Source organism: Anoplopoma fimbria, chromosome 7 (assembly GCF_027596085.1).
Source record: "Anoplopoma fimbria isolate UVic2021 breed Golden Eagle Sablefish chromosome 7, Afim_UVic_2022, whole genome shotgun sequence".
NCBI lineage: Eukaryota > Metazoa > Chordata > Actinopteri > Perciformes > Anoplopomatidae > Anoplopoma > Anoplopoma fimbria.
Window position 1 is genome coordinate 15,972,772 of NC_072455.1, and position 25,593 is coordinate 15,998,364.

The 25,593-nt window shown below is 38.8% G+C and overlaps 1 protein-coding gene across 3 annotated transcripts in view; it reads left to right on the forward strand.

The window, feature by feature from the left end:
- pcxb (pyruvate carboxylase b) overlaps nt 1–8,607 on the forward strand; it is a 269,858-nt gene extending 261,251 nt beyond the window's left edge. For all 3 annotated transcript variants that reach the window (XM_054600910.1, XM_054600909.1, XM_054600912.1), the window contains exons 25-27: nt 4,224–4,364; nt 4,594–4,695; nt 5,244–8,607. In XM_054600910.1, coding sequence (XP_054456885.1) covers nt 4,224–4,364; nt 4,594–4,695; nt 5,244–5,393 — 393 coding nt within the window. In that variant the 3' untranslated portion in view covers nt 5,394–8,607. The remainder of the gene's footprint in view (nt 1–4,223; nt 4,365–4,593; nt 4,696–5,243) is intronic.
- The last annotated feature ends 16,986 nt before the right edge of the window (nt 8,608–25,593 follow it).

Here is a 25,593-nt window from a genome sequence, read left to right on the forward strand (position 1 = left end):
GCCCTAAATAAACAGAAAATATTAATTAACCAGGTTTTGTAAAGGACGGATGCAACATATAGATGAGCACTCCATAGTTTTAGAAAAAAGTAAATGTACTTTTTTATGTTAGATTAGCTACAATAAAAGAATAATCGGCCATCAGATGATAAGGCAAAATAAAAGCCTTTAAGCTTGTGGTTGTGAGCGTTTGTGGCGACAACAGTGACAGCAGCAGTTGACGGCCAGTGTCCAATACAGATGACTTTGGCATCCCCACTATTACCTTAATGTTTGGAACAAAATCTGTTTATGAGCTCTTGGCAGCTATTGTGTGAAGCACACATCGGAAATCTTTATCAAAACCGATTTGACCACCAAATCTTTTTGAGCGCTGACTTAGACCTAAAGCCCTAAGTTGTTGATGTTGTGGGAAGTAGATATTAAGTCTGTCACAGTAATCATTTGGTTTTGTTAAGCTCTTCATTTCAAGCCTCTTGCAAATCCAGTTGGAGTGCCTTATTAGCCAAAAAGGGAACAGCGAGCCTGGAAGATCTCTTTGTGCAGTGAATGTGGTGGGAGGACACATTTTGTTTTTTCACACTTTTTTTTATTTGGTATCATTTCATTTTTATTTATTATATCAGTCCTATATAATTGTTTTTGAGCTTTTTTAAATCAAAAGACCACTTTGGTAAAAAGCATCTGAAGACTTTTTAGAGTGCATTCATATACACAAATATACACTTAGGCCTACACATGGGTGACGGCTCCGTCCATAGCCCATGTCCTACACCCACACATGAATACTGTTCAGCACAAACGAGGCAAAAAAAGACATCGACCTTTATGGCATGTGCTGATGACTCAGTTTGGTATTAATCATGTTTGATGGAAATATAAACACAGATTTACACAAACATGGAGCCAGTCATCCACACACCCTGTCAGAGCTAATGTGCACAGACACCAACACACGGAGCTGTGTTCACCGCAGTAATCTCATTACTGTCATTAATAAAGTCATATCTGAGACATGATGTGAAGCATACTGTGAAACCTGTTTCTGTGTCAGAGATAATTTTGCACCAAATGCGTTAGCAGTTCAATTTTACACAAGAAGCTCTGTCCTTGAGGGTGCTGTGTGAATAAATGTGAGTTAATGTTCAACCAGGCAGTGCTTTGGCATAAATATATTTCATAGTGGATGCAGCGGGACAGCTTGAGGAAGATCTCCGAGAACAAAAAAAATAATTCTTGAGAAAAACTTTAAGCTCTTTTTTGTGAAATTGAATTGACATTCAATCCAAAATCATAATTTGATTATTGTATCACAGTGCATGTATTGCATAATTTTCAGTAATTACAAAACAGTATAGTACAAGTTTTTATACACTTACTGTAACAATATGCAATGAGAATATATAGTTCATACTGTACTGTATAAAATCGGGGTGGTAGTGTGGAATTGGGACAAGTGTTGGAAACAAAGATAATAAGCTCTGGTATATTACCTGGAATTGGATTAACAATGAAAGCAAATAATCGAAGCCCGTCGGTGAGGAGGTCAGTGTGTAGCAGGTAGGAGTTAGCAGTGTGTGAGCTTGTCTGATTAATCTGTGAACGTCTTAATGCACTTCTAGTGTTTCCGATATCGACCCAGTGCACTGAATCCTAACATCTGTATCAAACTGGCAAACACACGCAGTTACATTTTAGTCAAAATCCTCTTCAAAAGGTTCTATAAAAATCTCGTGCAACTCTTCAAAAAGACGGATACTATATTTTTCATGGGAACAGTTGTGAGGAGATGTAGTGTTGGGGTCAGTTAGAAAGGGGAAGGCAATTGTTTATTGCAAAGTGCTGCCAAGAGCCTGACAAAATGGCACAAGCAGGAGAGAAGTTCACCGTATAGGAGGGTGGAGGGAGAAACGGAGAGGTGAAGATTGAGTGCCTGGGAGAAGCAAAGGCATGCAAAGAAAGGGAGTGAGGGAAATAGATGAAGAGTCAGAACAGCCGGAGAAAGACAGAGGCAGAATGAAATTGAGATCAATACATACCTGCAGCCGCGCATATTTCCGTCTTCCTACTGACTTAGTTTGAAATATCAATGGAGGCTCAACAGTCGAGATGGTAATGAGAGGAACAAAAAGGATGAGAGGGGAAGGGTCGAGTAAAAGCGGTGGATAGACACGGAAGAGGAAAGACTCAGAGCCATGGATAAATTAAAGGGAATATAAAAGAGGCAGATGAGGGATATTTACAACGACATGAGAGACGGAGCTAGGCCCCAGGAATGGGTTGCAAAAATAACAATACAAAATTTAAAGCTGTGACACATGGGAAGACTGACAAAGAGAGAGATTGAAAACCAGACAGAGGAAGTTGGACAAATGGAAAGAAGGGGGGGAAAAAAAAAATTCTGACCGGTGAGATGAGATATTTCAGAAGAGGCGTGATATAAATGAAGAAGTACAGTTTGCCGGTGTCGAGGGAAGGACTAGAGAGAGAGAACGCAGCAGTGACCAGAATGGATATGAGAAGGAAAGAGTACGTCTGGAGATAAAGTGAGATAGAGTAATGTCTTTGTCTTAAAGTGACACTTAACAGGTAGTAGGTAAGCCACAGAGTGTACAGTTATGCTAAAGGTGCACTTTATATCCAACATTATCATTCTGTCTATGCTGCTTCTCTGTTTGATGGAAACACACAGATAGAGATACAGCATAGACCCATACGTGTCTTGTTTTTTAGTCCTCTGAGGTAGTACCCTGGTGCTTACACATATAGTACAGTCAGAGTGTTTGTCCGAGTATTTACACATATTTCCTTCTTGTGTTTTTATTTCTTTCCTCAATATCCATTTTGAGCCAATAACGTGTCAAAATAAATGTCAAATGCCCGTTTAGCGGGACTTTGCAGCCCCTGAAGTCATGTCTTAAAAATCAAGGGCTAGTGTTAGGTGACACTATTAGGCCGCTTTCATCCCCCGACCTGTTTGGTGTGTTTCAAACGAACTCTGCTTCATTTGTCCGTTAAGTTTGGTTTGTTTAGGCTGGTGTGAAAGCCGTCGGTCGAACTCTGGTGGTCTTGATCCATTTCCAACCTGACTGGTGACGTTTGTTTGTGGCATGTAGGCTAAACAGGTCATTTAAGGGCATTAGTAAGATCAGGTGCATGTCACCACGGAGTGTCTGGATTTTCCCAGATACACTAGAAGACGCATCACAGTAGAAAAGGCACATTTGTAAATAATGAAATGATAATGATTCGCTGAATTCCAATTGGCTACTTCAGTATCAGGATCTTGGTGTTGTTCATGCTGGTTTATTCTGAGTTCATGTCATATCAGAGTTATTGTAATTAAAAGTCGGAAGACTTGTATGTTGCATTTATATCAACCTATCCAAGTCATAATTGCAACTGGGAGACACTGATATATCAGACTTGGCACTTCTGTATGCAGAAGCCTGAAACCAAACATGTATTGAAGCCTCACGGCAGCCAAAATACTGTTGTTTATGTTTTTAAACCCAAATAAATGGATATGTAGTCATATTGTTAATGCACAGTACATCTTCTCCATCTCTGCCATCAATCTCATATGAAAGCAGCATCACAGTCAGGTCTTACTAATGTTATGTTAACACCAATGCTTTTCCTACTCTGAGAAGTAAATATGTCTGCTGTGACATTTAACACATTACAGTCGCATAAAATAAATTATATTTGCAAACACAGTAAAACACAAATGTACACTGCTTACAGTTGCTAATGTAGATAGATGTAGAGTATATGAAATAGTTGTATATTGGTGTAAAATACAAAGTTCACAAGATTAAGCCACGCTATTTGATTTATCTTTTAAGCTGTTTGATTACAATGAGGCTTAATGAGTCTCCTCTCATGAATCTCTCCATGTGTCTCTGCCCTCCACCAAGTGCATGCTTAGAAAAATTCCAGCTCGGCGTGGGCTAAAAAAAATCAAGGAAGAGAGAGAAACATGGTGCATTTTTCGCTCCACTAACTTTTTACTTTTTTACATTAAACCAAGCTCTGCAAATTTATTTTATGCTTAAGCTGGATTTGTGAGCTAGGCACCCATGTATAAATTTCAATTTTCTAGCATAACCTTAATTTCTGTCCCATCCTCCTTCACATTTTCCCTCCAATTCCATTCTTTCTCTTCTGTCCTTCCCTCTTGTTTCAATCCTCTACTTGTCTCTGGCTTTGATTCTTCTCAGGTGGAGCTGGAGAGGGGGAAGATCCTCCACATCAAGGCGCTGGCACTGGGTGACCTGAACAAGGCAGGCCAGAGAGAGGTGTTCTTTGAGCTGAATGGGCAGCTGAGATCGGTCCTGGTTAAAGACACCGTCGCCATGAAGGTACACAGAAGGGAATGAGGGAGGTGTAGATCAATTATGGATAAGGGATAGATGGGATGGTGAGAGAGAGAGAGATATGTCTGCAGGTTAACAATGAATAGATGGATAATGGGAAAGTTCCTGAAAAACTGATGTTGGATCTAAGGGTAAAAAAAAATGCGGATGACTTGCATCGATGATCGACTAAACAGATGGATGCATGAAATTTCTCTTTTTTCCTTCCACACAGGAAATGAAGTTCCATCCTAAGGCTCAGAAGTCTATCAAGGGTCAGGTGGGAGCACCCATGCCTGGAAAAGTCCTGGAGGTCAAAGTGGAAGTGGGATCCAAGGTCAATTTACTGTTAACCTGTTAACCTTTTTTTCCTAATCAGATTTGATTACCTTACACTGCAGATAGTTTTGCTTTTATGTGACCTCTATTCTTTGATCAAATTTCCTTATTTAGATAATGTTGCCACTTTATGAATAAAAGGTGTTTCTATTCAGGAAAAACCTGTTCATAGTAGCACTAAAATAGAAAGATATCTACACCATTGCAGTGGAGGTGTGGGCTGGCTATTATTTCAAAAAGTATGTATATAAATATACAAGAACTCTGCCTAAACAAAATGCTAATGTTTGAATCAGAAACTGTCTGATAGATTCATTCTCTTCTCTACTTTGATCAGTCATATTTTAAATTGAAACTCACATTGACAGTTAGTGTTATTGTCTGTATTAGTTACTCTGTTAATTAAGCTCTTGCCTAACAAGCTTTTATGTCCTATGCTTTGGGTGTAGTTTTTCTGTTATCCTTTGACTACAGTGCTTGTTCAGTGGTCTGCACATTTGACTCCTGTTTTTAATGCTCTGTGAACTCTCTCTATAATCATGAAAGGTGGAGAAGGGCCAGCCGCTGTGTGTCCTTTCGGCCATGAAGATGGAGACGGTGGTCAACTCCCCGGTGGCCGGTACCATTAAGGCTGTTCATGTCACGGCTGACTCCTCCCTGGAGGGAGATGACCTGATACTGGAAATCGAGGAGTAGAGTGAGAGGGCGGAGGGAGGGAGGGGGGAGTAGTAGTCATAGTAGGGAGTTAAATCATCTGATTCTGTAAATGGTGAGTTGGAGGAGTAGGGAAGGTTAAAAGAGGAGGAAAAAAACAGGAATCCTTTTCGTTAAAGACGACTCCTATTTTTGGCAAGACATGTTTGCCCCTGATTTGTACATACTGATGGTTACAGAGGGGAAACATTATGAAGCACAGCTCCACACATATCCAGACACCAGAGGGTGTAAATAGAAGTTAATGTGATAATCCTCAATAATGTGTTCATTTGATGGTAATCCTTATTGAATTGTACCACTAATCTCCCAAAAGGGAAGTTATTCCCATAGATCTGGTGATTAGGTCTAAAATCAGTACATCTCAATACATATCTTAATGTCCTGTCAACTTGTGAAAAATAAGATTTTTTAGAAAGACATTATACATATTAATGGTGATACATTCCATTACTTAAGTGCTAGTCTTAAATGTGATGTACTACAAAATAACAATGTGTAACAGTAACAGGGCCCTAACATCTACTTGCAATTAAATGCCACAATTTCCATTTCTATGCTGTTGATGTTGCCTCATATATTCAAAGTGAGTAGGTGAGACTTTATATTAATGACTACTAAATGTTTTTCCTAGGAGCCAGTGGGAGCTCAGACAAAGAAGGATAGATTTGATGTCTTACCAAATCATTTTATCATATAGGAGAAATATTTTCATTTTTTAGAATGCTCGCCTTTCCATACATTATCGATCTGACATTAGTCACAGGGGAGTGGTAGCAATTTCGTTAGTAAAAAAAATATATATATTGTTTTTGGAAAGACAGCAAAGCACACTGGGGTTTACAGAGGGGCTGAAGGAAAGAAATCACACTATTTTGTCCAACCTCTTTTAGATATGTATGTGATAAAACTTTTCACAATAAGAGAAGCACAACAAAGCAAGTGGCACTGTTTGAGGGTTGACGGGAACACAAATATTCACGCCAGAGACGTCCAATGTTGCACCAAAGTGAAAGATGTCTTCTGTTACTGTATCAGTAAAAGTAGATGGTTTATTTTTTTAAAGATCTGTCCTGATGTTGAAAATGTTTTCCCATGCACACCTTTCTTTAAAATCCCAAAGCCATAAGCAGGCTATAGAGAAGCTTTAGGCCAGGTTGGAAACACCCAAATAGGATTAGGGATGTGATTTTTGCCCGACCAAACAATTGAGCTCTATCCGCTAAATCTTTTTAGAGGCCTAAAGCCAATAGAGTCTTAAGACGGCATTTTAGGCCTTTTTTTAGTCTCTGGTTTAATATTGTAATGTTGGAAAAATTGTCAGAGGAGCATCTCCACCCCTCCTTTTCTAAACCAGGCATAGCTTATGGCGAATGGTCTTCTTGACTTCATGGGGATTTTAATGCTAGGTGTAAATGGGATTACATGAAGGCATGTGGTGTTATTTTCTAAGTCTCTGCTGATTAAATATATGAATTAATTATCTGTCAAATGATGTGAAATTAGCCGGACTAATAAGAGACTCTGGAGACTCCCAGTAGCAGCACTCGGCTTTGTTTCTAATGCGCGTGTGTGTTTGCATAAATGAGTCATAAGTGTGTGGGTGTGTGTGCCAGTGTGTATGTGTGTGTTAGCAAATTTTAAGACCAAGAGTCAACCAGTATCCATAATGTTGCACCTCCTGAGCTGAAACCACATTCTAAAAGAAATGATGTATTCATACACACGCATTGATGCAAAAAATATTCACGCTAACACTCCCAGCCCCCGAGTGCCGCCAGGATAAAAAGAAAAACCAAGTACAACTCACAGTGGTATGGCTACATCTCCATAGTAACGCTGTATACTAAAAATTGAACAGCGATGCAGCAACGAGGGTACTCAGCTACCAGATGATGTGAGTGAATTAAACTTACAAGATTCAACTGTGTTTTAACTCAGTTTTCCACTAATGTCTGGCCTTTTAATGATTTGAAGGTCTTGAACCTGAAAGTGATCTATGCTGAATTGAATGTTTACCCCGACCAGTGAAAGTAGACAGTGGACCGAAAAAAAGAGACCACAAATCAATTACAGTAGGAAAAGTGTCACAGCATTAAATGGTTGGGACAGCGAGCCAGAAAAGACACTGAAACAGCTTACTATTCCAAAACACCTGTGTAGCTTTGGCGGAAAACATCTATCGGAACACAGAAATGAAGTTTGTACTTGCATCTTTGTCCAATCACTTCTGAGAATTAGTCCCCTTTTGAACTATGCGTCAATACTGAGCAGTGATGCTGTCGTTAATTAGAACACCGATAAGTCTCTTCACTCTCCCCAACCCACTGCCATGCCTCTATGCACCTCTTGGCTTTATCAATCTGTATCTGAAATCTTTTAAAAGAGATGGAGACGAAATGGTGAAAATGAATGAATGAGTGTTTTCGACAAGCTGTTGCACACTAATGTAAAGTTCCCTCCTCCTCTCTTTACGACTCCCCTCGTTTATCTGCTTTTCCTGCGCTAATCCATCTATTCAACCATCTTTCATCATGTTTTCCACTCCATCCCCCTCTTCCTCCTCTCAACAGTGTACATTTTCACATGTAAGATGATGGCATCTAATCATGCAATAATGTAAACTTTATCGCAGTGTTTCTCTGTCTTTTCTCTGTCTTAGCCAGCACTAATCTACCATATTTATGACAATGTACTACTGTTTAGTGTCAGGGGAAGTAAACATAGCGGGAAAATGTTATTTGTTTCAGAAAAGGGGATAAAACATTGACCTATTCTTGAGCTCACAATATCAAAATGTGAACTATTGCAGAGTATGAAAATAGGATCTGTTTAATTTCTTTTTTCATTCAATTGCTTTCCATTGTGTATTTTTATGAAACCAAACAAACTGTTTATTTACTCCCTCAGTAGAGCAGGCATGACAGATTCAGAATGTCTCCCTAGAATTTCTATCAAAATGTTCACTAGTGGTACATTTTTTTTTTTTATTTCCTTATTTCTAAATCATCCTAGTTGTGAATTCTACATTTAGGTTCATCGTTTTCGTTTATTAAAGTAATTTACATGTTTCTGAGAATGTATGTTTAAGTCCTAGGAAAGACTGAGCTGGAGCGCACAAAAAGGGAAACCAATAATATAACAGCGATAATTGTTCTTGTTCTGTCTGTACTTACAAATAAAGTTAACTATAGCTGAATCTGCATTGTGTTGGTGTGTATTAAATATTCTACACAGTAGACAAGAGATCAACCCTGAGCATCCCCAAAATAAGGGCAGAAGAAAGTCTGAAGGCCAGCTTAGGTTAATGGTGTTCAATAGAATATGTTACAAGCACAACATATGACGTACATATGATCCTCTCTGTCAGGGTCTGACAGTGTCTGAACAGTCAGACAGATCATCTTAGTACTGACCAAAGTAAATTATATATTGGTATACATCACAATATAGTATGTCGTATATAATTCTCGAACTAAATTATGACATTTAAGTGTAATAAAAAGTCAAATCATAAAAGACACATAAAATACCATAGTCTAATATGTGACCAAATATAGTATGTCCTTGAATATGTAATTTTATAGTTTACCATAAAAATGTAATAGTATAGTGTGTCAGAAAAATATTGTTTGTCATGACATATATTGCAGGAATTCTCAGGTCCAGTCCAGATGAAGATTTAACATAGTGTCCCCTGGTCGATAGGGGGAGCCCGTGAGGCAGGTGGCTGCTTAGACAGGTGACGAGGAAGAATGGCCAGGAACAGGTGCAGATCACGTTAACCATGTGAGGAGCTTGTCTGCTAGTTTGAAAGATGTCCGCTGACAGTGCACGCCTGTCCCTAAAGCTGGTTTGGATTATTTATTTTAAAGGACCACCAGAAGAAGTTTAAATCTCTGGTCAGGTGTGGAGGGGTTCACCCCGCTGAAAGTGACCGCAGAAAAAAGCAATCAGAAACTGAAAGGCAGTGGGTCTGCTTCGTGATGAAGGGGCTGTCCCATCTGGGGAAAGATCACGATCAACACCTGGTGGAGAAGCTCTGCTGCTGTCCGGCAGCTTCCTACGGCGACCAGTGGAAGAATTAGTCCGCTAAGGCTGGTTGGAGGAGGAGGAGGAGGAGGAGGAGGAGGAGGAGGAGGAGGGTGGATTGTCTGTCCAGTGGTGGAGACGTCTTCAGGACCAGGATGGCGTACCTGTTGGCCAGAAGGATATCCCGAGGTGGAAGAGGGTGAGATAAAAGCTTTGTATCTGTGTGTAAATAAACGTCATAGTAAAGTATGCCATACAAATATCATAGTACAGTACAATGTCAAAACGTGTAAAATATAATGGTAAAGTATGTCATAAAATTGTCATAAATGCATAAAATATATTACAGTATAGCATGCCATAAGTCATGAAAATGTCACAAAGTATGCCATAAACAACATTATAGCCTGCAGTATTTCATACAAAAATGTCATGAAAATATAATTGTATACGAGCCATAAAAACGTCATTACAAATATCATAGAATAGAAATGTCATTAAAAATGTCAGTATACTATGTACGGAGTAAAATTGATCTCAAATGTGTATTGCATGGTAAACAAATGAAAAAATATTGATTTTAAAAATGAGTACAACAATTTTTGCGTTATTTAGGGGAAATTCACTCATGTGGAAAGGGGCCAGCTGAGGTGGTTCTAACATCAGAACAGGACGCCTCCCTTTAGAGATTTTTCAGGCAAGTCCAACTGGTAAGAGGCCCTGAGGTAGACCCAAAACACGCTGGAGAGATTACATATCTCGTCTGGCCTGGGAACTCCTTTGGGTTGCCCAAGAGGGGCTGGAATGTGTTGCTGGGGAGAGGGAAGTCTGGAACACCGTCCTGAGCCTGCTGCCCCATATATGGTTGGTAATGTATGTCTTCTAATTGAGGGGCAACAAGCTATTCTGTCTATTCAGAAGTCTTTCCCACTTTGAAATTACACAAGCTATCACTGAGAGCCCAGATGTCCAGGTTTTCCACTAGCAGCATGCATTTATGGATCTGTGTGGGGCTGAGGATTGTGAAAATAGTATTAAAACTCAAGATGCGAATCTAACCTGATCCGTGCGTATCAGGCAACTCGTGTGCACACATTTACCAATCTGAAAATGAATACAATAGCCGGTAGCTAATGCACGTCCCATTATAACTCAATGACCAGCAAAGCCCCGCCTTGGGAAGAGGTGAGTGGTATAGACACTGTGCAACTGAGATCGGAATGGCGTGCGGACAACAAGGACTCCTGAAAAGCTGCTAAAAAATGGAGACTTAAGAGGCAGCAAAACCCCATGATGTGTAGGCCAATTTCTGTTTAATTTGTTAAAAGAGTTTTCTAGTAATGTACTTCTTTGTTGGTGTCTTATTAAACGATGAAAAGCATAATTAAAACTTTGTTCGAACCCCCCATTCATGTTGTCTCTGCTAGCCTGCTGTGTGACCACAAACATGTTTAATGTTTTGGTAGAAAAAAAAACATTAGGAAAACAGTTTATCAACTTTACAATATGTTTGAGCAAGCAGCATTAATGAAACACAGTCAATCTCCTTTGTCCCACCGGTCCTGTAGTTAGAATCTTGACTTTGAGAACATGTTGGTTATATTTGTTACTTGTATTTACAGCAGTTTCACCGTACTTTATTCTGTTAGAACTGAAAAATGTTTACATTTTAAGGGAATATTTAACTGATAGTTTAAATGTAATCAACATCTTGGGTAACAGTATTTGGGAGAAGTGAAGCCGAGGCCATTTGTCAATCTACATCATTCCACCTCTGAGATGGGATCCAATTAGTTCTGAATATTGGCATCAAGTTGATCCAGATTAATAAACAGGATTGGTTAACCAACTCTGGATCCAAATCTAAGGGTTAGAACGATTTGGCTCTGCTTTGATATACCCAATTTTCAGATTAGAATTAAAACCAACATAATCCTGAAAAATGATTTTGAAATACCGGCCCCACGACATCAAAGATAATTATATTCTTCGAAGTGTAAAATCTCACTGCCTGTCCAACACCATATCCTATAATTTCATACATTTTCTTGTAGTCCATAACATAGTTTAACAGACTACTGAAATGAAAACATTGTGTACACTTCCAATACTCAACATTACAGATAAATGCAGCTGGTTAAGAGAAATATATTCTAGTTCAGAGCTTCAGCACAGTGAAGATGTTTTATCAGTTGGTCTGTAAAACGTTCCTTGTCACAAGAACAAGCACTCGTCATGACATGCAAAAAACATGAAACAATAATACACTTTTATAAACTTCATATTTATATAATTAACATCAACACTGGAAAGTGGAGAATTGCATAAAGTTTGTGAAAAAGACAAAGATACATAGGATTTGGACAAACCTGAAGACTCCCTTGGTGTAAACAGGAGCCCAACTGCAATTGCTATACAAGGAAACAAAAAAAAAGTATTTTGAGTAGCAGTTTTTTTCAAGTTGACCATGTTGCACACATTTAAACCAGACGGGAGTATGAAATAAAAAGTCGATATTTGCATTAATAAATTGCCAATCTGTGTATTTTGTCTTTCATATTTTTAATACAACTAAGCTTGTATGAAAGTGTGTTTTCATGAATCACTAAGTGATGGAGGTGAAACGGACCACTGTTGAATCATGATGCGTACAGAAAGGACGTTACTCTGGTTACCATCGTTACACACCAACGCTTTTCAGGGACCGAGCCCAATAGTCACTGTGTCAGTGCGAAAGGAAAACAACACAGAAAAGACAAATAACATAACAGCTGGTATTGAAGTGCTGACTATGGCGAATTATGTCCTTACACTTTTCTGAGGAGATGGACATCTGGAATACCCTGCTTAGCCTGCTGCTCCTGTGACCTGGCCCTGGATAAGCGTATGAAAATGGATCGATGGGTGGAGAGCCCGCTACAACCCTAACCTAACCAGAACCAATCTCACTCCTCATGCCTAAACCTCACCAATAAAGGCAACACATACCAGCCCATCCTGAACAGATTAGGGAGAGTCCTGCCTTTGCCTTGATATGATTTGTAATTCAGCAAGCTGGCACAAACGGATGTTTAAGAGCGTTTCCACGTCCATTCATAGCTACCTGTGGGAGTGGAAACGAGGCTCATGCACGTGTGCCCAGATCCACAATGACTGGGATATATAAAAGTGAACCACTTTGTAAACTGGGTTATCTTAAAATGACCAGAGATAAAATGCTGCTATGGTGCTAGAATTAAATAATAGCTTGATAATTAATTGTCATCAGATTAAGTCACGGGGGCAATGTGGCACGATGGATTTTATGACCCACTTGTCATCTCACTCGAGTTGTGAGTGACAGCTTTGATTAATAACATAATCAGATTTGCATTTGTGAATAGAGAAGTGGAAGATAACAGTCTGCCTGCTATGACCTTGATTGGTTTGTTGCTCTTAGAGGTGGTAGCATATGTCACTGAACTTTAAAAGCAACAGAGGATGTAAATCAAGAGGAAATCTTATTTTTTATTAAAAGGATCCATTTTGCTGGAGATTATCAACGCTTTTTCCTTAAATCATCCACTTGATGTTTTCTTCAGTTTATATTTTTCAATCAGAATACTGAATATCAGATTTGTTATCATACATGATCAAATACATAATACAAATGAAAAATAGGATCTGTGCGTAATTTTGCCTATTCACAGATGTGTGTATTTCAATCTACACACAAATACCAAGCAATTAGAATATGTGTGATACTGTTTAACAAATGCACACACCCTGAATATATTTATTAATTTACACAGATTATTCTATAGCATCACACATCTGATAATTTTCACCTTTACAAAAAGGTGCTTGTGTATATAAATGTCTAAAAATGTTTTAACACTTTTGTATTTATTTACAAATTGATAAATGTGTGCGCACAGATCCCCTGAGACGCAGAAACCAGGCAAAAATGCATGCTGCATTTAAGTGCTGGTGGAAACCTGTACATTCATAGTACCAAATATTACATTACATTACAGTCATTTAGCAGACGCCTTTATCCAAAGTGACTTACAATCAGTAGCTCAAAGCTCATATTACATATCATTACATATCATTCACACACTGATGACAGGCTACCATGCAAGGTGCCACCTGCCCATCAGACTCTATCTAACATTCATACAACATCCAGTCCACACCAAAACTTGGGGTTAAGTGTCTTGCCCAAGGACACAGCAACATGGACTGCCGAAGCCGGGTATCGAACCGCCGATACTCTGATTGGAGAACTACCCCGCTCTCCACTGCGCCACGGCCGCAAAATATGTTTTTTTAAATAGACAGAATAGCTAGAACATACATTTACCAACTACATTACTTACTCTACAAGGCAGCCTATGAATATGAATGTAAATATACATGCTTCTGCTAGGAGGTGACATTGGCTAATAGCAAATGACGCCTTATAACCGTTACCACTGAAGGGGGCGCTACGCTACGGGGAACACTATTCAATCAGGAGGGAAGCGCATTGCAGCTATTGCAAGCTGTTTTAACACAATAGGGTGGATATGTTTTTCAGATATCCATAATTAAGTTCTTCCTAGTCAACATTTCCGATATCAACAATGTCATTCTTTCTAGGAACCTTTGCCATTCTTGAGGTTTGGGCTTTCAATTTCAGATACCCACAATTACATTTTTGATATCCAGTATTAAATTCTGGATAAAATTGAAATTATTACTATTAACAGCTGGATTATAAAAATGGCATTTTTCCCTGGTAAAAATTATATTGCAGAAATACATGTTGATTCTAGATATCAATAATGCAATGGTGGATATCTGAAATAAAATGGCCGATATACATCAATGGCAAAACTGCCCTGTGTTCTCGGAAGAATGTCATTCTGAGATGTTCTTTAATAGTCTAGCTATTAAGTGTTAAAACAGCTTGCCACAGTTGAAATGTTTTTCTCTCCCGTTAGAATGTGTTTACCACAGCATAGCGCCCACCCTATTCATTTAAGGTTTCCCAGCAGAAGACCAAGTACACCACCTAGCAGTAGCTTATTTAAAACTATATATTCCCATTTATATGCAACGGTTAAGATTACATCGTTGATACATATCCATGTTGTAATGGAGGGCTGATACATTTTCAAAAACTTTCAATAACTTTCAATTTAGAAAAGTATCTTTCTCACTTTTAAATTTCACACGATTTCATGGAAAGCCCAGATGTCTCAGGTTTCCCCTAGCACTTAAACAACAATGTGTTAATAAAAACAAAAGAATGTAACAATATTTGTAGACTTTTTAAAATGTTATTTGTCATTTGTGACCATTTTTCTATTAATTTGACTCTGTACAAATATCACAGTTTCCTGTTCTGACATTGCAAACATTTTTCAAGTGTCTCAACTAAACGGTTTTATGAACATATTGTACAACATATTGCTGTGCCCTTACTTCAATTACTACTTAAAGGTCAAGTGAAATATTAAATCCAAGCACTCAACAGATTCCTGTGGCTTTCACATGCCGTCAAGCAATGTGCAAGATGCAGACTATCAATGATCGCTGTGCAATAAACACATACTTTCAACAACAAGAGAGTCCTCAGTTCTCTCTTAATGAGGCCTCTTGTGGCATCTTTGTGGTCAAAGCAATACTTTGGGTTTCAGTTGACTATTTATGCTGTAGTAATGATCACATGGAAGGCCTACTAATCTACAAAAACAGATCAGTCTGCTTCTGTGTCAATGGAGCCATAAAGTATGTCATATTGGGATAAAATACAATTGTTGTTCACGTTCAATTCCATCAGTTGATATGTGGGACTCTCAGTTTAAAGTATGGGACATTCACCTAAAATCTTAAGAAGGCACAAACTGGAATAGGCTTTTATCACAAGGCTCAGCTATCTCACACTGTATCTGTATCCCATTTGGTCCACTATAGGCTTCAGTAATCACCCTTTGTTGTACCTAATCGGGTGCTTAGCAGCTTAATGATGGTGCCTGCTCTTGTTAAAAGTACCCTGTGGAGTGTTCAATGAAAACAATCTTTTTTTATTTATTTTTTTACATTTAATTAAAGCCTTACAAACAGGTATAATACATTTTCAACCTTCAAAACAAGGGCTGCAACTAACAGTTATTTCGAATATTGATTAACTTTTTTTGAAATATGATGGATTAATGGTTTTAGATATGAAATGCATTGCATACTGGAAAAATGTCATAACACTATCCTACTCCCCAAAGTGGCGTCTTCATATCAACAGGTCAAACCCCAAAGTCTCGCAAGTAATGAGTTACATCAATAATTGTGCAGATTATTTTCTCAACAATCAGTAATTTATTTAGTCTAAAATATTTCCTACAGACCAGGTTAATATCAAAATGCTTATTTTGTTTAAATCAACCGTCCAAAACCTAAATATTCTTTTTCAACATTTCAACAATTGACAAACTGACTAGTTAAAAAAAAAATAATCTGCAAGAATTCTCTTTGTTAATCCATTTATCAATTAATTGACTAATCATGTGCTTCATCTTATTTTAAATGAGTTTAGAGAAAAGCAATAACATCTGAGATGATTGAGAACTTTGCCGTCATTGCTTGATAAATGACTTCAATGAGCTGTATTTAACATTGGGAACATTGATATAGCAGCAAACAACTATTTGCTATGTAAATATATGTTGTTCTTCAAGATTTTACTCGCTTTGTTTAAATACATGGGCCTAACAGCTCTTTTACTGGGTCACATTACCTTGCAAGACTATTGAGTTACATTAAAAGTCAACATCCAGTCGGCTACTCAGAGGAAAAATGTCTTTTTTGTGTGTACATTTTGCCAAAACCAACCTCTGTAGCTTTTACCTCCTTCAACTGACTCTCCGCCCTAAAATAGGTCAAGGACCTGGTTTGATTAAGTCTCAACATCACAAGAGAAGCAAACGTGTTCATTTCCCTGGGTCATCAAGTCACAGACCAAATTTCTCATTTGGATCCAAGGCAGAAGCTGCTTGATAACTCTTGCCTCTAATCCATATGAGTGCCAGAGTTCAAATCCCCTTTGTGGCTTTCTCTTTGGTCATCCATTTGTCCGCTTTTCCTCTGTCCAAATGAACAGCAAAAATACCCACTGGGGAGAGCCGTGAAGTCTTGGCAACTCTGTGTGTCAAACACCTACTGAAGAAGCTCTGGAATTTTGGCAACGGTGTGCGAGAGCAGCTAGCCGAGGAGCAACATTTTCTAACCTGTGACTGAGTCTCTTCCATGGGCCACAGGGGTCCTCTGCTCTATTGAGGTGCGACTTTCCCCTCTAATCCCTTTGCTGCTTTCTTTGCTGTAAGCCTGCCTCAATAAAGACAGAATAAACAAGGAGGATGGTCTCCATATTGTGTCAGACAGACAAGATGGACGACTCTGTCACTCTCTAAGCTTCCCGTCAATCAGCACAACCAGGATCTGACGCATCCAGACAGACACACTCACTGCCATTTCACTGCTATTCTGAACTCTCCACAAAAAATGCTTTAGATATCCAACTGAATGATTCCAATCATTGAAAATAACACAGAGCCATGAAATGGATGCTAAATAATGCTGAGCAAACGCAATAGTCAGATGTTTAAAAATAAATAAAGAGAAACTGAGCATTTTCTTGTAAAAGCAGGTATTAAATGAAATACTACTATGTCAAAAACACTCAGTGAAACAGCTGCACAGCATCAAACACACATCCCTTTCAAAGGAGGGATTTTGAGCACTTGCTCGGCAGGTGTGGTCCACTGCCGTCTCCATTCCTTTTCCATTACTCCCTCTTCAAAGATTGCTTGTGGGGACAATTTTCCACCTGTCTGAGAATCAGAGACCAGGGGCTTGCAGGGGCAGTAAAACCCTCCACCCTGCATGTCCACACAAAAAACGTCCCTGACGGCGCATCTCGTGTGATGCTAGCATCTGGCTTTGCTCAGTTTCTTGATGTGATGATCTCACAACTTGAAAGGGCGCATGCCACCAAGGGTTTGGAATACTGAGTTTTTCGCAGTTATGAACCCGTTAAAGGACGAGAAGTGAGAAACAGGAAACTCCCCCAGATTCAACTTCATTATTAAACACTATTAATAGAACAGCGCATCAGCGAGCCACTGGCAACGTCACGAGTAATGAGTTAACAATTCACACATCAATTATCCAGACAGATCAATGCTGCGTGCTGACCACGCTGACAAATTCAATTTCAAATGAATGCATCAAATGATGGCCAGTAGCTAGCCGGGACATGGGTAATTTCCTAGCACCCCTTCAGAGCATCTCAAGCACTTTTGATGCTACAGCCACTGACACTCTATTGATGCAGGTATGCCTGTGTCAATGTCTGAGAGAAGGACTTGGAAGGAAGAGAGAAATAAAGAGTGTTTATACCTCATGCGTGTATGTGATGAGACATCTCATTAAATACTGAATATGCTGGTTTAGCCCCGGGTGTCAGAAAGGGCAAAAACACACACAGCTGTGGCACTTTGTTTCTTCTTTTAACAGACAGACGCTTTAAAGCATGTGTTCGAGTGTGTGTGTGTGTGTGTGTGTGTGTGTGTGTGTGTGTGTGTGTGTGTGTGTGTGTGTGTGTGTGTGTGTGTGTGTGTCTAAAAGTGTGACCTCTCCTTGCCACTGTGAGCTTAAAGCGTTCCCGTTCGAATCAAAGCACTGCAGCAAATATAAGAGGGAAGCTGAAGAGCAGAAACAGAGACACACACACAGTCAGGCAGGGAGGATTCAATGCGACAGAGGCAGAGCGAGCTAACAGAGAGGAAAGGAGAGAAGAGGGGCTCAGACTGCGACACACAGCCCAAACAGGATTTAAGGAATTAGAAAGCAAACAGAGGGAGAGGATCAAAGAAGGAGAGCAAAATCACTGTTTTTTTTCATGTGCGTCAGAGACGTGATGCCAATCATCAGATTTTTTTTTGTGCATATACATTCTCTACCTTGCTGTCAGAATATTGCACTGTTACCGTGGCAACAGGCGTGTTCGAGACAAAATAGTATGTTGTTTCAAATGAATAAACAGTCCGAGCAGAATCTTTATAACTCAGAATCTTTATAACTCTAATCTTCACGCCAATGCACCCACCGGGTGACTGAGGGAAAATAGGGATATGTCCAGGGTTGAAAGTCTCTTGCTGAGATGATTAAAGTCGAGCACAGACGTCGTCTTTATCTGCGTTAAAATAAGTGATGCACAGTAGCTGTGTAACACCTGGTAATCTGAGCATTTGAGAAGGCAGCCTGAGAGCTCCACCTGTGGCAAATATCAGCTTGTACAATCACAGCCCTGAAAGATCAGACTAAAAGGCCTGGGAGCTGCAACACTATCTACCTACCAGCCTTGTCCAGTGCTAGCATTTATCTGTATATGATTATATCTTGAAATAAATATCCATTCATTGTTTAGTTGCAATAAAATCACTGTTTTATATGCATGCACTTATGGGTAAACACAAACGGAACTATAAAGAGGAATTGTGAGTTCAGCTAGGATAGTTTGTAATTATAGAGGGAAGGTGGTGTTTTCTGTATCGAATTTAATCGCAATGTTGAACAACAGCTCATGCAGGCTATACACACACCTTATATACATTGATTCAGACCAAGATGTGCATGTATAAATTATTATGGACTTTAATGTCTGCCACCTGTCCTGTAAAATGTATCCATCGGCTGTTTTTGAATCATATTGTACATTTGCAGTTCCCTACCTCTATTTTTTTTTTTCTCTATATTTTTTCACTTGAAACTGTAACATGCATTTTGCACTTTAGTAAAATAAATAAATAAAATGATAAAATACACGGTTCTCAACTAAATGCATTTTCCGCAAATTTGTTCTAGCAAAAATGTTAGTAAGGATTTACAGATTGTTGACATGTATGATAGTACTGAATATCCTTGGGTTTTGGACTGTTGGTTGGAAAAAATATTTTCAAGCTTCATTCAATGAGCTACAGCAATCAGGTATAAACAATGGTGCCTTCCTTCCACCTGGCCGTGCATCTGAGGACTAACGCTCAATATTTGCTGGTAATGATGTCAAAACACAGCAGGAGATTGAGACAGGAGAAAGAAATGATGAGAAACGCGTGACCTTTGAAAACATGATTTTGTCTAAAGCAATCTCTAAAAATGTCATGTCCTGTTGACAGTATGAGTTTGCTGTGAAAAACATCCATAGTAAAAATTGGATTTGGTTTCGGTGCAAGTATAACGGCACAAGTTCTTATTTTCTACATTCTTCTTTTACATACAGATATTCAACAATCAAGAGCTTCTGTACCAGTTATGAGTGCAGCAACTCTTTAGTTAGACTGGAAAATCTCTTGAGCTATCACTGTACTATTCATCCACAGCTGGATAGGAGAAAGTTCACAACTGTTCTCTGAGAGCTGAAAGAAGTCATACTGGGAAATCAACAACTTGAGTAGAAGCAGGTGAGACTCAAGAGGATCCAAAAATAACTGTAAATTACAACACTTCATCTACAAATGACTTCCAAGAAGGCATCATCATCATCATCATCACAGATGTGTGAGATGTTACACTTCACTGAAAGAACTGGACAAAAAACAAATGGGCAAAAATCACTTATGTTTTCAAAAAAGTGGTACTAGACCTAAATGGTTGGTCATCATTACTGCTATTAAGTGCAATTTTTCGGCTCCAGCTTTATTGCTCCTTATAAAAAAGGACTGGAGATGCACTATTAGCCTACTCTTATCAAGATGAGCTTAATTTCATTTTAATGGCTGCCTTATTGGCACATCATTCTCTGACAGCAACACCTTCCCGTTATGGAACATTGCAGTAAATATTAATCTCTGGGCCCTTGACACGTGTATTTTATGATTGCATTCTGCTTCGTTTAAAAGGAGCGGGGCATTTTAATAGGTCTCACACTGCCCTTATTATATGATCGTGTTGACTCGGGGTCATAGAAAAAGACTGGCATTTTCCTGTGGTAAGTATGTAAAGTGGAGCTGGTTTCTAGGGCTGGGCTGTGTAATCTAAAATCTGTCATGATACAATTTATCATATCTTTATGACGATAAATGAATACATCAGTACATGACTTGATGTATTTTTTTTTCAAACTGAGACGTGAGTAAATTCAATGCAGCTGCTAAATCAATGTATTGTAATACTTTGCTGCATTGTTTTCCGAGGCGAACAGGCAGAATATTAATTTCATGTGATTTCTTTTTTTTTTTTTGCATTATAAGATAAGTCTGATTTTGCGTCTTAATGTGTCACAGTTCCTTTGTATTTTATTGGATTATGGGATTTAAGTCAAATCTAACAGAAGAGATTTGTACAGTTCTGATTATCTAACCTGATAAGGGAGAAATTGAGTCTTTCAGGTACAGTGAATATAGCGACGCAAATGACTGTAGTGTATTTCATGTTATCCGCACAGCATGGCCACTGGTGTCTCCTGTGATTTTTCAGAATAGCAACAGTATATTTAGAGCTTCTGCCTGCACGGTCTCAATATTTGAAGATGTAACCACACATCATACATGTTGAGAAACTGTGACCTATCAAACAATGCCAGTCAATGAAAGATATTGATTCATCCCCTGTAAATGATTGCTTTGAGATTTAAAATCCAATTTTGACTTTGAGTAAACTGATACCTCCACCTCTTCCAAGGAATCTAATTAGAGATTTCTTGTCGTGCATAATATTATTATCGTTTGCCTCACACTGTGGAATGATATTGCGACTACTTGTAGTATGCAATATCATTGATAAAATCACAGGGATAGCATAAGATAACACTCATTTTAAGAGAAAGTTGTGACAGCTCTGATTAACAGGTTCAATGTGAAGTATCTCTGCCAGAAGAGGAAAAAGTTGCTGCTAAAACTGGAAAAGGAGAATAGTGAGTCATTTCCCCCTACGACACTGAGTCCTATTAGCCGCAACAACATGCTAACACCTTCAGTGCAGACAGACACAAGAAATAAATAGCATGGTATTAGTGTGAAAACACACATGCTGTTGGAGTATTGACTGTCAAACAAAGTCCACTAATAACCTATTAGAAAGCTTTAAGTGTGATAAACTATCCGTTAAACTTCAAATTATGAAACACTTCAACACAAAGTAAATTTAGTAAGCTATGGTATCATGTCCTAACTCCCTATCTGAATTAAATACAATAAGATAAATTAAACCACCCATTCTGCCAACAGAGCTGCACGGCTATCACGACGATTAGATAGATCGGAGTTCTACAGCTCTTTCTGGAATCGGCTAGATGTTTAAATGCAGCCTATGCCTCAGAAGCATACAAGGATGTTTTCTTTACTGGGAAATTAGCATTTTACAATGATAATAAATAATTTGGTGGTTTTCATTATGCATTAGCTGACAAAGATGCAACCCACCAATGAAGTAGAGAGGATAACTTTCAGGAGGACTGAAAAAGTCGTCCTTCTCACAGGAACGGTCTTCAGTCATGACGGTGGATCAAAGACATCAGGGTGCTTTTTGGCTCGAAGGGGGTTAGAGGGTTAGAAATGTAGCCAGTGGCAAAACCATGTTGAACCCTCAGAATAAGCTATAAAATCAGTTCCAACACTAACAACCAGTGGGGGCCAGATCTGACACCGGACACAACCTATCCTGCGGCACACTGAACAAGGACATAGTTTAGAGTATGACAGGGGCATATAAAAGGGTTCACTCTTTTTTTTTTTTTCAAATCTTTGCACAACCCTTAAAACCTGAAAGTCAAAAATTCCATAAGTGTTGGAAGAACACAACATGCTCCAGGCCACAGTGTGAGGAAACTTTTTAGATAGTTGACAGCACACTCAATGACATTAGGCAGGGTCGGTTTACTTAACCAATTCCATTTTTGTTTACTTTCCCTTTTTACCATTAAGGAAAGATTGGTCCCCACTGTACCTCCAGGTGTCCATCAGCCCTGTATCTCCAAATCCTTCCACATAACAGATTATCTCTCCTGTTTCTCCAAATCCCCATCTTCTATTATGGACTGCAAACTATGTTTATTGTTCACCATCTTCCTGCCAAATCATATCTATCTTTTTGACCCTTGTGCTCCTTTGTATTTCAGCATTTGCAATCTTGAAATTAATCATTTTCTACTGTTGCACTGGCTGAATTTCTAGAGATTTAAAAAGTTAAAAACCTGTGACCATGGTGGTCAAGTATTTAACGTGAAGGACTTGGCATAATTCAGGTGGACCAGTCTTTCATAGGCTGGCTTTAGGCGTTCTCTGTTGAAAGAAATGATTTAATTTGCCAGCTGACGGTCAATGTTGGAAATCTGATTTTATATCACTGATTCACTGCAATAGCTCAAGATAACTTGGGAGGGCCTGAACGCCAACAAATGCCAATTACTTCTGCTTGCACTTAACTCTGAATTTCACACACTTGTTGCGAGCTCACGTGTTCAATTACTGGCAACAGCACATATAGACATGGATGGTTGCAGGATAGTATTGACTCTGGTAAATTAAACACCCTCGTTAAGATAACCTCATGACCAAGCAAATAAGGGTGTAGGGAGCAGGATGTGCGAGTGTGGTGCACAAAGCAGTCCCTGTAACAGTCTGGTATTACTCCCACTCTGAGACAAAAGATCCCATTCTAGCAAAGACCTAAATGAGTAGCTGATGCATTATTAATGAATAAAATGGCTCTGTGTTATGGGAAAGGTTCACTTGTATTGAACCCACAGATAATTTAGTTTCAACTCCACTGGAGCTGTACGCAGCTTTTAGCTACATGTATCCCTTTGTTGTGTATTTCTGGCTGGCACATAGACCATATGGTCTCACCAACCCCGTGAATAAAAACATAAGCAGACATTTACAGAATAAAATATGACAACTTGACAGAATTTGTGGACTGCGTTTCTTTGATGCCGTCTGTTCTGCCAACCATGCTTTCAGAAATTGCTTAATGCAGAAGCAAATTATTCAAGTTAACGGTCACCGCTATTGACATGTGTTTTACAATAACACTGTAAAATCATGCATTCTTTATAACTTCCATTCAGCTGACACAGAAGCGTTTTCTGATCTATAACAACCTCATTTTATTTCCCGCGGCTTTGTCACTTGAACATAAACATATGTTGTTTTGGGGCATTTTCGGAAACAACTCATGCTGTCATTTTCTTGGCAGGACAGACTGAAATGTAGGTTTTTGATGACGGACGCAGAAACAGTCCTCTTCTGGTTGAATGACCAGGAGTCACTGTGCCTCACCGCAAAACGCTTCAACCTGCCGCTGTGCCGGAAAAACCCTATAACTACTTGAATTGCCCAAAAAGACCTTTGTGAAAATACCTTTCAAGGAGAAGTAAGGGAAAAAAATGCCTTTATTTCTCGGGTTAATCTAAAAACAATCCTATGCTCTGCTTTTCTGTTTCACTGTACGATTCGAAAGATGATGCTCGTGCATTTGAAAACCCTTGCATCATAAATTGTGTGCGTTAAATTTTTCACTGCGTCTGACCTTCTCTTTCTTTACACCTACTCAAAAACGTATCTGAATGCACACAATAATCACTCATTGAGCAATTATCCAGCCATATTTCTGGTTTTTGGATATACAAAAAAAATACTTTTTCAATTTCAATGGATCCTTTTTTTCTTCCCCTGGGATCATATATTATAATGAGGAATAACGTTAAAAATATTAACTTGCACACTGAGATGAGAAGTTTACAAACAGTTGAAGGACATTTTACGCAAAAACACAGTCTAAAAAAGCGTTGATTGAACCTTGAAATGTTTTCTGCTCTTAATGTTTAAAAAGGTATAACGGCTTCTTAATGAGGTTCTGCTAATGTCATCTATTAGTACTGCATTTCCATAAGGTTGTGAATTCACAAGAAAATGATTTTAAAAAGAATGGTGAAAATAAAATGACCAGACCCTAAACCTTTCTTCCCTTTTAGTCACTAGTAGGTCTAAGGTCCAACAGGTCCCATCATGCAACTCAATCTCATCTTTTTGTTCAGCCCGGCATGCCTTGTAAAAGCCAACAAATTAGGAACTCAATGACTCCAGTTTTTTAACACAGGATTTCTGTATACTGCTAAATGTAGTCAGAATAATTTGAAGGTCACATGAATAGTGGACATATGAGGGCAAAAATGCCATTAGGACAGCACAATGCTCTGTGACAACAGCAACATTTTCTAAGGGGCATTAAAGCAATTTGGAGTTTACTATTTGGATTAAAATCAGCATAATTTAAAGCCAGGAGTCTCTCCTTGAAACGATTCACAATCTTACCTAAACCTTAAGAGACATGTATTCAATAAGATATAAATGCATTTCAGAATTCTTAATCTGTCAAACCCCATCCGTGGGAAGAGTGACTGGTATTGTTTATAGGAAAGGATCGTTCATACAAAACATTATTCAACATGTCTCTCTGGGTTCATGGACTCCAACCAACCAAAGACTCATCTTAATAGCTCCCAGAATACAGAAAAGAGAATCAATCTGTTAGACGCACCGACTGTCAAAACAAGACAATTGAACTGCGGTGCAAGAGGCCACAAATCTTAAAGCGCCAAACTGAGTCATAAAAACCTGACATGTATTACTATTGAAGACACATGCGCAGAAAAAGTAAAGGCTGAATTCCAAAGCATTTACAGTGGCACTCAAGATAATAATTCTAGTCTAACACTTCAGGGAAATAACTGCTCTGAAAGTGAACAGGGAACACTGTTTTCTCAGAAACCGCATCACATACTCAGACAATGAAGGTGGCAGTGTTACATGGTCCTAGCTTATCAGTATTTCACTGAGAAGGCTTTCTATGCTGCTTCAACACATGAAAACCAAATGCCATATCTTGACTTTCCTCAACCCTTTTACATTTTAGAGGATTACATTTGAATTTAGTGGTGAATTTATTTTGCTGTTGAATTAAGAAGCCCTGTAGCAAACAGCATTAATATTGAAGCAGTGTTGCTTGGCCATGTTCATTTTTGATTGCTAGTGTACCTCAGGGAGTCTGGCACTTACCCAAAACAAAACATGCGTCGCTAATGTCTAACGAATTATTGAAGTGTTCTATTCACCTCGCAAGCGTTAAG